General features: G+C 33.3%; 2 protein-coding genes across 4 annotated transcripts in view; one reads left to right on the top strand and one right to left on the bottom strand.

Moving 5' to 3' along the window:
• Positions 1–2,433: 2,433 nt before the first annotated feature.
• On the bottom strand, positions 2,434–7,099 carry LOC148624094 (uncharacterized). 3 transcript variants are annotated; one of them, XM_088566590.1, is made up of 4 exons: positions 6,956–7,099; positions 5,156–5,174; positions 3,414–3,600; positions 2,434–2,600 (listed from the first exon to the last, which is right to left on the bottom strand). In XM_088566590.1, exons 2-4 carry the CDS (start codon positions 5,167–5,169, stop codon positions 2,481–2,483), a joined length of 321 nt encoding a protein of 106 aa, XP_088422716.1. In that variant the 5' UTR covers positions 5,170–5,174; positions 6,956–7,099; the 3' UTR covers positions 2,434–2,480. The 3 variants fall into 3 exon arrangements, with proteins under 3 accessions (XP_088422716.1, XP_088422715.1, XP_088422717.1); XM_088566589.1 differs by lacking the exon at positions 6,956–7,099 and adding an exon at positions 6,661–6,886; XM_088566591.1 differs by lacking the exon at positions 6,956–7,099 and adding an exon at positions 5,706–6,638.
• Positions 5,262–13,843, top strand: part of LOC148624093 (potassium channel subfamily K member 12-like) — a 45,399-nt gene continuing 36,817 nt past the window's right edge. Inside the window, exons 1-2 of the mRNA XM_088566588.1 lie at positions 5,262–5,680; positions 13,203–13,283. The gene's annotated coding sequence lies outside the window, so the exon portion shown is untranslated. The remainder of the gene's footprint in view (positions 5,681–13,202; positions 13,284–13,843) is intronic.

Below are 13,843 nucleotides of genomic sequence, written 5' to 3'. Positions count from 1 at the left end.
CAAATGATATGAAGTTCTCACACAAAGGAAAGGTGAAGTGTCACACAGTTTATATGCGACATTATGAAATATTGGAAGTTGATGTTTTATACATATAGCAGACAGTTTACAGTAATTAATTTGAGGAAAAATCCCGTCATCCAGCAGCGAAGTGGCCAGTCACCCGTGATGACTGAAAGAAACTTGTCAGAAATAGAAATCATTTTTTAGCATCAGCTTGTAGAATTCTTTTAAACTGTAGTGCAATTCATCTCATTGTATTTCTCCTTCAGAATTTGCACTTTTCCCATAAAAATGCAAACTACTGTATAATGAATTTGATTAACTATTAGGACGAAATGATATAGACCATAAACCAAGTTAGTCACAAAAGTGTACTCTTACATAGAACTTTTTCCTAAGTAATGGTAGAAAACGAATCTTTTTTTTTACTTTGAAGAAGGTTGCCAATGTGAAAATTGTTCATAAAATTCGTCATGCCTTTTTACTCGTAAGTAAAATTAAAGTTATCGCTGGTAGTCCCTTTTCTTTACATAAATATTTAATTATCGTTCCCTCAATAGTAATTGTTAAGTAACTAGTAACCTTGATAAATTGAACTTCACATTTATTGAATTGATTAATAATATCAAATATATATATTCTTATATGCAAATTTTGAGTATAAATCCAGTGTCACGAAAATGTGTTATCTCTTTAACAAATGTTTTCTTCGGAACTCCTCTGAGTAGTTTAGAATGCTTCAGCTGAGTACTAACGTTTTCGGAAACTCCACTCATTAACATAAAATGGGTCCTTGTGGCCATTAATTTTGCTATCTGTATAGTCTTTCACTTTCAGTCGACTCTTGGACGAACCTTACGTATTAATTTGTACTTCGAACTTCAAACTTAAGTGCAAAATTGTAAGTTAGATGGATTTTTATGTTTTTTTGTATGTTTTTCTTTCCTTTGAGCGAGGGGGAGGGGTAGAATTTCGTCCGGACTAAGCTCTGTCCTGTTTCTCGCATTATGTTTCTCTTTTGAAGTCGCTAATATTGTTAACGACTTCTTGCACTCGTAATTTCAGTACTTAGTATTCGCATACGCTTTGCATAATATGTAGTTATACGCTACGTAATACTGCAGATCCTCGCCGTGTTTACCGCCATAACGTCATAGTTCTAGCTCCATACGAGATAAAAATGTACCTCTTAAGTATCATACACGTGTGTTCTACGTGTGTTTCTTGTACGAGAACGGGAAGTTTGCATGAAATGATCGGTTAGTTTTAAACATTATCCAGTTTCCGAGCGCTGAGATTCGTTACTATATGGGTTATATACATGAGCACGCCCAGATAAATATGAATATTCATTGCCAGCTGCTTAATTTGGATGCTAAACTGGTTCCCTGGTCAATATAATAAGCGACCCAAAGATCGCTACAACATAACTTTTTTAAAACATATCTCAAACATGTCTATGCGTGTTTTTTTTCTTTTTTCTTTTGCTTGTATTAGAACGGGAAGTTTGTATTGAAAGATAAAATGATCGGTTAGCATTGAATTTATGTAATATTACCAAGTTTCCGATCCGATCACAGGCGTTCGTTACTATTGATTATAGAAAGGTCATATATATTATCAGGACACCGATATCTATATATAGCCATTGCCAGTTGTTTAATCTTGTCCCGGACGATTGTAAACAATGTGTTCATAACGGTTACGAAAGAGAACGCAATAATATCAAGGGACCAAGATTTTAGCGGAAGTCACCCGTTTTTAGAGGATATCGCATTTGTACCATTTCAGATGTTAAAAGGAAGCCAAAATCAGTGACAGTGAATATTGGAAGATTAGCGACTTTGAAGACTTCAGTCATTGATTTTTATCTATTTTTTTGTTTCAGATTTCGTCATTGACTTTTGATATGAAAAGTACAGAAGCTGTTTATTCATTGTTGTAAAAATGAAAAGTTTAGATGTAGTTTACATGTACAAAAACAGGTAAACTATCATCACGAATACTAATGGAGAAACAACTAGAGATTTTAAATCGGTGGAACATTAGAGGCAAACTTGATAAGAATTTAAAAGGAACGTTCTTGCAGTATCAAAGGTATAAAAAAATCAGGTCATATCACAATTCAGGTAGAATCTAAAGAAAGTCTAAAGAACATAACTAAATTCAAGGAAAATCAATGTGATCCTAGTACCTATCTCCCAACCTATAAAGTATCAAATGATTGCCCATAACTCACTATTTTGACAGTCTGACATGCCCGGTATGTACCATCAGGCTCTTGCAATGTGTCTTGTTGCTTGTTTTCATAATTAATCTCAAGGATTGATCGTTAAGTCATTAAGTACACTTATTTCTGTCTTTGCCTTTCTTTAAAAAAAAACCCAAAAAAACCAGAACCACGTACTTGATAAAAGAAAAACACACGTATATATTAACGCAAACAATTTTATCAAGGAAAACAAACATTCATTAAATTAAACAGTACTTCGGGTACTAAAATCACATTTTCTCTTTATAGTTCTACAAAGTAAACATTCTGAGCTAAGTGATGCGAATTCTACCTTGTGCCAATTAGTCTTCTCGTCATAACGAAGCTGAAAAAATTATAACATGTATTATATAATATGTTCATGATTTATTTAAAAGAAAAACTAACGTGTAACTTCTTAGCGGCTTCGTTTTAATATTCTCTATCATTCCACATTGCTCGTGTATTTTTGATTGTTAAAATAAATTAAATTAATTCGTATATGTCTTGGTATTTAAGAAAGTTAACCTTCAAAGGGAATTAACTCTTGATAGTAATGTACCAGAACTCGATCTTTCTACATAGTTCATTGAAGGCACCTGAGGAACGTACGGAATTCGTGTTATTTTGAAAGCAAAATGTATAACGTATTTATTATTTTAGATATGACAAATGTAAAAGTGGAAACCAACGAAATTTGACCACGAATAAATTTGAAAGATATATTTGTAAGTTGTTAGCCTTAAATATTTAACTAATCATTTCTTGGGCTTTGTTGAAAACTTAGACACTTTTATCATTTTATTCAGAAACAATACGAGAAATATGGAAGAACATCTGAAATTCTAAGAACTATACTTTTCTGATTATGTGTCATACAAAGATTTAAGCAATGAGATTTCATTGTATACATGTATATGGGAATATTAAAATATATTTCATTGTTAATTCTGCACTGAAAAGTTTCTTTTGTAAATACTACAATTGTTCGACGTAATTATGCAGAATTTCAAGCTTACTAATCTTCAAATCATGAAAATTAAAATTATCATAATGTAAAATTACACTACCAGACTACTTCTTTGAGTCGCATGATACCATATAGGTTATAGTTAAGCAGTGGGTTGTACAGAAAGTTAATTTTCTCTATGTTTCTTACTCTAAAATGCATTTGATCGTTTCTTTGAAAATGAAACCGTGACCGTTCAAAGTAGACATTTTTCATTAATATGACTCTCTGGAATATAGAATCAGGTCCTCCTGCCGTCTGTAGTTTTATATGATAACTCCCTTCTTTAGGCCCTTCCCCAAATATCCGCTGTACACATGCCTTACCACACACCGCACTGCAGATAGAAAATCGAAGTACATGTATTCGCAACAGGTAGGTAGACTTGGATAGTCCGACTAGGTATCCAAACTAGGGTGGCCAGACTTGGAAGCCAGACTATGTAGCCAGACTATGTAGCCAGATTATGCAGCCAAACTACATGTGTAGGATAGCAAGACTATGTAGCCAGACCATAGGATAGCCGGACTAGAGTAACCAGACTAGGGTAGCCAGACTATGTAGCAGGACTAGGATAGCCAGACTATGTAGCAGGACTAGGGTAGCCAGACTATGTAGCCAGACTATAATATCCAAACTAGGATAGTCAGACTAAGTAGTCCGAATATGTATCCACTCTAGGGTAGCAAACTAGAATAGCCAGACTAGGATAGGCAGACTATGTAGCCAACTTGATGTAGAGATTTCATAGAAAGTATGTTTTCTTCAGAGTGTTTCGACTTATCCATGTTTAATTGTTGTTAAAAAATCCTTACATAAAATAAAAATATAACTGTGATCAAGTAAGGTTTCTATTGTCTATTTCATATCTATGCCTCAAAAGCAGTCGGTATAAAGTGGTCTATATGTATAATTTTTCGTCACACTGGTTTATCTTCGAAGTTCCGAAATAACGCTTAATTTTAATGAAATTTGTCAGAAATCTTATGGGTATAGGTAAGATGAAGTCATTAATCTTTACTAGTGTTATAACTGATTGGTACCTATACTCGGCGTCACATAAATAACATACTGTTAAAATTTGAATAAAAATATTTTCTACGACTTTATTGACACCAACCGTCGTTTAAATTGTCTTAAATGACTTGCTCATTCGTTTAGCCAAACAGCTTCTCAAAAACAAGTCGCTTATTAGCTTAAATCATGCGTAACAAATCCTTACGGGAAAATCCCATACTAATATCCGCCATGTTGGTTTTTACGGGACGATTTGTTTACAAACGAAGTGCGTAAGTTCCCGTCGAACTCCGGTGACAATCGTCTGCTTGATCAACCTCTCGGTATTATACGTTGTTCGCGTAAAATAAATCCGAGATATCCGAAATAACGCCGAATTGCATTCTGGGTTCTTCGGTTTTTGGACAAACCATTTAAACGTAAACAACATCTCCTAGCAACCCGATCACTGTAAACATGGCCGACTTTTTACAATGTAAATATTGCCACCTAGAATTAAAATCTGACCGGAATTTAACGATTCAATGTTTAGGGAGAAGCCGTTTGGCTTAACGAATGAGCAAGTCATTTAAGACAATTTAAACGACGGTAGGTGTCAATAAAGTCGTAGAAAATATTTTTATTCAAATTTTAACAGTATGTTATTTATGTGACGCCGACTATAATCCCACTGCTTCTTAATAATCTGACAAATACAGAGATGGCTTACAGGGGAATATGATTATACAGTGCAATTAATGCAGTTAAGAACTTTCCAAGAGGGATTATTATCAGTTATTTTAGTGTGATTTTTCTGTGAATAATGAAATGAAATTTCACTATCCAATTTTATATATATATCAATTTTATGTTATTCATTATCATTCCGTACTTACTTATGTGAGTCCATTGTTACTGAAATGAAATTCAAGATAAATGTTTATCTCGATTTAAATCTAATATCAGATAAATCAGTATAAAAAAATGTTGACAAATCATTAATGGTGGTTTTGTACTAAGCATGAAAGACAACCAGACAGAGTTGAGAAACTACTAAACCTGTTTAAACTGCTAGTGACACATGTGAAAAAAGTCCCTTACAAGTTGAGATAATTTGCAAAAAAACGAGTTCTGTAGAAATGAAATGGAAGTTTTAGGTTTTTGAAAATAACAAAAACTAAAGTGTTTTGCAGTGCACAGCTCGATACGACTACAGATGTTGGTGATGTCTGAGAAAGAAACAACATTCAGAGAAACCAGGATTTACAGGGTTGACACACTCATTGTGAAGGAACGCCAGACTAAGCAAAAAATGACAAGGACCAGATGAATCGTTCAATATGTCATCGGGGGAATGGTGTAGGAGAGCAGTTATAGGTTTGTTCCCCGTAGAAATCGGCTTCACATTGACTTTTATTGTGGTGAGTATGAAATATGGAGACTTACACTGTGTTGGAAATCCAGTTTTCTGCCCTGTAACACAATATCTTTGGCTAGGGTCCTATATTTACTGTTGTGGGACAACACGAAGGGACAAAGACAGTAAAAAAAGACAATACACCCGAAATAGTGATGTCTCGCACAATATATTGTTCATTTACAGCATGAAATGTGTGTAAACACTTTAAAATGTGATAAATAATATCGATTTTGCCTTATGTATGTGAAATACTCATTTATATTACAGTTATTACCGATATATCAATAGCCACAAACATATGACGTACAATATATTTAATTCCTATACGGACATCCTGTATTTGATCAACCTTATCATTAAGTTGTAGTATATACTTGTTACTGCAGGGATTGTTTAATCGTCAAAATATCAAAGGTCTATTTTTATAAAAGATAACTTAATGTTGCACTGAAATATCACTTAAGATACTACGTGTAGATAATATCACGTTCCTTGGTCAAGGCCACTTTATAGTACATGTAAGCTACCTAACCAGTCAGAGTCTCTATTCTGAAGATGTAAATGTTATAAACATGAAGAAAACTTAATGATCATGAACTGTTAATTATTTTTTAGGAAATATCTATTTTACTTTTACTTTTTGTGTAATGTTCATGTGTTTATTAGGGAGAAATAGGTAAAACTTATAGATTCAAGTATGCAGGGAAGGGCTGTCACTCACCCGTTACGGTAAATAATACAAGTCTGGAACTAAACGAGTACAACTGTAGGAATATAAATGAGAAAACTGTTCCAATATCGATGGCAAAACCTTCAAATCTGATCGAAATAAAAACACATCTAATTTGCAATTAATAGTAACTGGATTGTGTTTTGAGAGGATTATAGTTCTAAAAACGACTGATTCCTGGCATCCTCTTAAATACAGTACAAACATGTACAACATCATAATTGTAAGGAAGGAAACTATATATAACTAACCTGTCGTGTTCTATGTGATCATCCAAACTCGTCCACACATATTGACTTGCTACTTGACAGCTGTTTGAAATACTTACGTGATAAGCATACTAAATTATATATTTTACATTTAAGTGTTCAAGAAAACTAAATACATAAAAAACATTGTTTGGTTTTGTCAATTGTTATCAGCTACCTCGAAACCTACACAACGATCAAATCGGTTATGGTTTAAGGGGAGATGTTGAAAATATCACTTCAACATCGTAGTGTATCCTTGAACGGGAATATATTCGGGTTTTTAAAAATCATTTACCCTCATATCAAAATATATCTACTGTAGTTGAAGACAAAGAATCTCAAAAACAACAGAAACAAACATAAAAAATGAACTTCAATCACACACGGTAAAAATAAATTGAACAGGAATGGAAAATACGTCTTGTGTGCTTTCTAGAAACATCTGTCGAGTTGTTTGTGACGTGTCCGTCTAATATAATTTAAGAAGTACCACGCTTTCTGATTGGATAAAAAATTGTGTCCATCATCTCATAGACCAAATTTTGTAATGTGTCTATGACGTCATCAATCTTTTTAATGATTTACTCGTTGAATGTCGATATTAAAATTTAATTATAAGGAATGACCTATATTTGTTTGATCTGTTTGGAATATTCCCGTGGAGCACACCTTAAAATGACCTGCGTGTTTGAGGTTGTTTCTTCATCGACTGAAAAAATATAATAGTCTTTCCTTAAGTAGAAGTATAATCCAATGTACTTGGAATGTGCTAACTTCAAAAAGGATAGCGTTCCATAACGTTCCAATGCTAAGTATGTTGTAACTAAATTTTGGCCAATCACCTTAAAAAATTCAGTCTCTAAATAGCATCCTTCAGTTATTGTAGGATTAGCGACAAATGTTATTGCGCACGCCTTGACCTACAAATAGTATAATACAATAGGCCTTGTATTTCATATTCATGAGCGGGTAGTCGAGAATAGGTATGGTGTATATGTCAAAGAGACAAAAACCCCACTGGGATGAAAATGTCAACCGAAGGCCATCCATAGGTCTTCAATGACGAGGAAATACTCATACCACAGGACAGGCTGTAGCTGACCCAAAAACATCATAATACACAGATAAAGCAAAAGAGTTTCCCCTATATAATCCAGCAACACAAAAATTAAATAAAAGGTGAAAAAGAAACAAGACATACAGAGGTCAGAAATTCTTGACTGTGAACAGGTGCAAAAATGCAGCGGGGTTAAAGTACTTAGGTGTGATCACACCCCTTTAAAATCTAAACATGGGAGATATATGACATAGTGAATTTTCTTTTTACCTTTTCCTGTTTATTTATTTATTTGTTTGTTTGTTTTTGCATATGTTTATTATTTTCATTCAAATAATAGGTTAAAGATCAAATAATGACACTAAAAGCTTTTTTCAGATAAAACAGTATTTTCATGAAAAATGATGCTTCAGAATATGAGTTAATTTTACAAAAATCTGAAATTTTGAGCATTCCCTTTCTTACGATTATATAAAAAAGTAACATCGAAACGAAGAAATAAGCGCCTATAGTAACCTGATATGTTTGGTGTATCCTTATTTTTTTATTTCTAAATGCCCAAAATGACAGTTTTACTGTGTTGTGTTGCAGTGAAATGGCATTTTGTTTCATACTGAGACCTGCTTTATAGTGGTAGTGGTAAATAAATGTTTCTATTTTCTTGGAAAAAAAACAACACTTACGTGGAAAGAGGTTCTGTTGGTTTCATGATGTAGACAATAAAATAATCTATCGAAAGATGTCAAATTAAACTTGGCTAGTCGAATTTATGCGAAAAATTCCGCTTAAACATTTTTGATTATTGTATTATATTAAAATGTAATCCAGGGATAAAGACCAGACATGGAAAACAGACAAACACAACAAAAGTAAATGAGAAACTCGGACTCCACTTACAACTGGGAGCATGGACCAGGTGCACCGGTAGGTGCATCGTCCAGAAAACTCCTTCATTTACTGAAATTAATAATTCAATTATGCACATGTTTATAAATATATGTTAACATGTGTTACTAAATATCTATTGTATCAATAAATGGGAAACAAATTCCTCAATGACTTGCCACAACCATAAGACATGTTATATACATATTCTTCCTTGAAGGTGTACTTGCATGGATGTGTTGAACTTGCTATGTCATATTAGTAATTTTAAAATGGTTACGACCATAAACTTAAAAAAATAGGAGCAATCATTAATTAGCACTTGGTAAAATCATATCAAAATTTCATAACAATTGATCAACTATAACAATAAAGTCATCGCACGAAAATCAATTGAATATGGGTGACAACGACACGGACGCCACCGACGATGACGTCGCTGTCAGCACCATTTTTCAATCTTAGGACCAAATTAGTAGTGTATGATAATGTCTTTGTTTTTACATTAGTCCTAGTTAAACAGTTCTCTAGCAAAGGAGAATAAAAACTGCATAATGGAAAAAATTCCCACTTACAGTCATCTACTCAACGGAAAACATTCGAAATTCTTATGAAACAAAAATACAATACCGGCATATAAAGGCTAAATCAATCGGTACTGAATCACAATTAAAACTTCAAAAGTGAAATAAACTTCAAAAAATTATTTCAACTAAATCTTGCATCAAACAATGTTATCTACCTCTAAATAGTCACATACATTAGTAGCCTGAAAAATGTTTCCTTGGACAAAAACTGTTTACTTGTTTTGCAGCTGTATAAAATATATCAAGAGGCACTGCCAGTATCATTTGGTTTCAAAACCAAAATAACGTGTATGTACATTCAGCACTTCACAATACTGTCATTAACTTTTTTAGAATCTTTATTTGTATATATATATAAAGCCAAGTTTGGCCGAGTGGTCTAGAATACCGCTGAGGGAGCGACAAAATTTGCATCGCAAATTTTCAACCTCACATCGATTTTAGAGTTGGGGTGTAGTTTAGACTTGATTATATATGTGTGTGTGTGTGTGTGTGGTGAAAAACAAGACGTCGGAAATGCACTGGTTTGTATTTATAGATACAATACACAAAACACACAAATGAATGTATAAAGTCACATCTTTCCTCTCCTACCGGTTTCACTGCTTCTGCAGATAACCATGGCTGAAGAAGTTGATAAGAGTTACTTGGTGACGTCGCGTTATAATTAAAGCGAAAGTGAAAGTGACGTTCACTATAAATAGTACAGCTATAAATAACGTCTTGGTAAAAAAAATCTATCATTATTCATCTTTCTAGTATTTATTATACTTCTATATATTTTTACTAATTTATTTTAAAGTGTTAAAATGTCGGTTAACTTCGGTTTATACTTTTGAATAAAAAATGTTTGTTTATTATTACGTTTTTGTTCCGTTATTTCAGCCGGAAATTTTTCAAACGGAAATCTTGTATAGTTCTTATTTCCACAGTTCTCTAAATGTCCACTTAATTGTATTTTGCGACATTCTGGAATTTTGATTTGTTGTCGATGGACTGTAAATCTTTTCCGGAGTGATGTTCCCGTTTGTTCAATATAGTTTCCCCCGCAAACACTGCAAGTTACAATGTACCAAAGATTTTCTGAGGTACACTTAAAACTGTTCTTTATATTAAATACATCTCCTGATTTAAATGTAGTAGATTTACTTTATAAAATGTAGGCACAAATACCACACCTTGGATGTTTGCATTTTTGAACTTTAGTTTCCGATATGCTGGTATCAAATCTTGCCAAAGTTAGTAGTTTCTTTAACGATTTTGGTACATGTCTCCTACTTTTAATTATCTTAATTTGTTTAAAATATTGTTAATCCGTTGATCTTGCATTAATATTGGTAAATTTGCATGAATTATATTTCAAAATTACTTAATGAAAAATATATATATATAAATATACGCAATTGATGTAAGAGGTTGGAAGTCCGTTCTTTCATACCCCAAGCCAAGTCAGAAAAAAAGCTTGCCAGACAATCTCTAGAAGTACTGGAGTAATAAATAGACCACCCGTTTAGGCCTAAAAAAGTGTATCCGATCAATCTACTGACCCTCCTGCAGACCTTCTACTCATAAGTTTTTATTTGCAATTTTGAGGGAAAAAATACGCAAAAATTCTGCCGATTGTCTTTCAGAAAAAAAGAAGAAAATTGAAAACACACATGCCATGAGTGTGCTCTATGTCGTGGATAATCCCTTTTTGGAATTCGGCACTTGAGATATTTGTTTTGTTTTTACCACTCGGTCAAAACAAAAAATACTCATGCGCAGAATCCCAAAAGGGATTAGGCCGTTCACTAAGTCTTTTACATGTTTAGTCTTTGCATATTTTGTTTTCATTGTATCTTTATGACTTGTTTCATTTCAAAAATATCAAATGAAAATGAAAATTCCTACCTACCGACCCTACAAAATTTTAGAATAGTGCTCGTGAACATAACATTTCGGCCTTGGAAATTTCTCATCAACTGACTGGCATGCACCAATATATAGCGTGCATATGACAAATCGAATCACTAGGTCACCGATCGACATTAAACCACGTGATAATGCATTAATTTTAATGAATTTAATGAACGAACGCGGTCACGTAACAACTAATTTCCCCGAACACACAATGATCCACATTCACGGGTTTGACTATGTCCGGGGATTGTGTAAACGCTTTGATGCTTTACACCGTCCGTGAGAGACTCCAAACGATAGCCAAGGACGTGAAGAAACACCTCAGTTCGTCATGTATTACACATGAGTGCAAACCGGGTCTTTCAGTATTGAATATATATGTTAGCACGAAAACGAAAATTAAACCAAGCATACGAACAGTCAGCTCATTGTCAGCGTCTCTCATATCGTGCAAATAATTGTCTGACACTGTGTTACGAAAGATTTTGGGGGATTTTCGTGGTTTATATCCACAAATACATTCGAATTATCTCCTAGAAGCAACGATATTTTAGCTTTATAATGCACGAAATGAAGGATGTAACGGATATACGGAAAGTGCTATCATTTTCAACTTTATTGTTATAGAGTTATTTTAAAAAAATGCTGGAAAGTCATAAAAAGAAACCAAAAGTATGAATGGGAGTACAGCTAAACAGAAAATACCAAATTGGCCAGTTTTACTGAAGTATGAATACTCCAAAGAATTTTAAACGATTTTTTAATAGGGGAGGGGGTCATATTTGCATTTAACCCAAAAACCCTAAGTGTGATCGATTATTTTACACGGCTGAAAAGTGGAAACATTGGACTATATATATTGGGATATCTGTGTATGTTGGTGTTAATTTTTTATATCCCAGGATGACTTTAGAATTACGAAAAAGCATAGCTTTTTCACCAAAATGATAACAAATATAGGTTAAGTGTCCGAGAGTATTCCTTACCTAGGAATTGATACGTAATGGGAGGTATAAAGATTGCTGAAAACCATAATTTAGGAAATAAGTTTATGACCCTCCTAGCCCAAATATTACTAGTACAGAAGTACTTACATCATCACTTACAGTTTAGTTATGGCGTCTGGTACCTACATTATGTCTGTTGTGTCTTTTTCCTGTTATACACCTACTTCAAACATGTTTTATTCAGTGATAATTTGACTTGGCAGGAGGCTAGGCCAAGCTGTAATGGAATAGGTCCTTGAGACACGAGTAGTTATCTTTCTTTTTACAGAATAAAGCATAGAAAAACTATATATTGATAATAAATAGACTTTTCTGTTCTTTGATTAAGTTAAATTATCTACCGAGTGATACCAAATTTAAGACGTTTTAGTTGAGTAATAATTTGTAGAGTCGAATTTATGTGACTTTTGACCGAAAAATCGAATCCCATTTTTCGCATTTTTTTATGAATTCTGACTACGAAAATCGCCAAAAATCATCAAAAGAACTCCATAAGTTTAAATTTTAATAGTACTAAACAGAAAATATAAAATAAGTCATTTTTTACTGAAGCATACATACTCTAGGGGTTTTGACATTGAAAAATATGTCAATTTAAGCTATTTTTCGGTGGGGTAGGGATACATTTTTTTTCATTTTACCGCAAAACCTTAAGTGTTACTGCAAAATTCTTGATACCATTGTAAAGCTGAGACATTGGGCTACGTGATAATGTATACATATGTCTGTTTTCTTCGTTCTGTATAAAGGAGAAGTTCGAAGAATAAAAAAACTTAAAAATAATTTTTTGCTTCAACGAGATATAAAAAGTAGCCAAAAAATACAAAAATGCTTCAGTTAATTTTTTGGCGACAAAAATATTCTTAAATGGTAGATATAAGGGTACCTGAAAATCGTACTTTTGTTGATGAGAGGGGGAGGGGAATGCACGGGGGTTATCTCAGCCCATGTTCTATTGTGGATGTGTTTGTGAATGTATGAATTTTCTCTCAAAGGACCTGTGCATGTTTCAATGGAGGATGTAAGTTTAGACTGAAACAAATATCCTTTATCTGTAGATGAACGATTCCTTTATCTGTATATGAACAATTCCTTTATTTGTAGATGAACGATTCCTTTATTTGTAGATCAACGATTCCCCATTCACTCATGCAGTAGGATACATATCTGCAGCAAGACAACCGTGTAAGCTTTTTAAGTCGATAATATTGTTAGTGACTTCTTGCACTTGCAATTTCAGTACTTTACATTCGCATATGATTTGCATAATAATATATTACTTCTCCACATTAAGCTACTGATCGGTGCCGTGTTTACCGTCATATCTTCATTCATTGTTCTAGCTCCATTCGAGATCAACATGTACCTCTTAAATACACGTGTTCTATGTGTGTTTTTTTGCTCATATGAGAACGTGAAGTTTTACATTAAACGTTGAAATTAGCATTGAACGTCACCCAGTTTCCGATTCAGACACAGGGGCTCTTTACAATTCACTATAAAGGCAATATACATTATCAGGGCCCCGACATATACATATAGATATATAGTTGCAATTTTTCACCTATTTGGACTTGAAAATTTTCAAATATTTATTACTTGGTTTCGTTAGAAAGCTAAGACACTATGTAATTGTATTTGAATATACAAAAGCTTGTTTGAAGTACCGTATTTGAAAGAAATTGCCAATTATAGGTAAAATTGAAAAAAATATGAAATTCCGAAAAATTCCACTTTTTATTTAA

This window comes from Perna viridis, chromosome 2 (assembly GCF_037379345.1).
Source record: "Perna viridis isolate PV_CMFRI_1.1 ecotype Kerala chromosome 2, ASM3737934v1, whole genome shotgun sequence".
Taxonomy (NCBI): Eukaryota; Metazoa; Mollusca; class Bivalvia; order Mytilida; family Mytilidae; genus Perna; species Perna viridis.
Note: the sequence above shows the minus strand (reverse complement) of the source record. Positions and strands in the feature narration are given on the sequence as shown.

Excerpts from the sequence above, each read along its gene's own strand:
- LOC148624094 (XM_088566590.1), bottom strand. Across the intron at positions 2,601-3,413 it reads ACGATCAAATGCATTTTAGA|CTTCGTTATGACGAGAAGAC; the intron begins GTAAGAAACATA and ends TAATTTTTTCAG.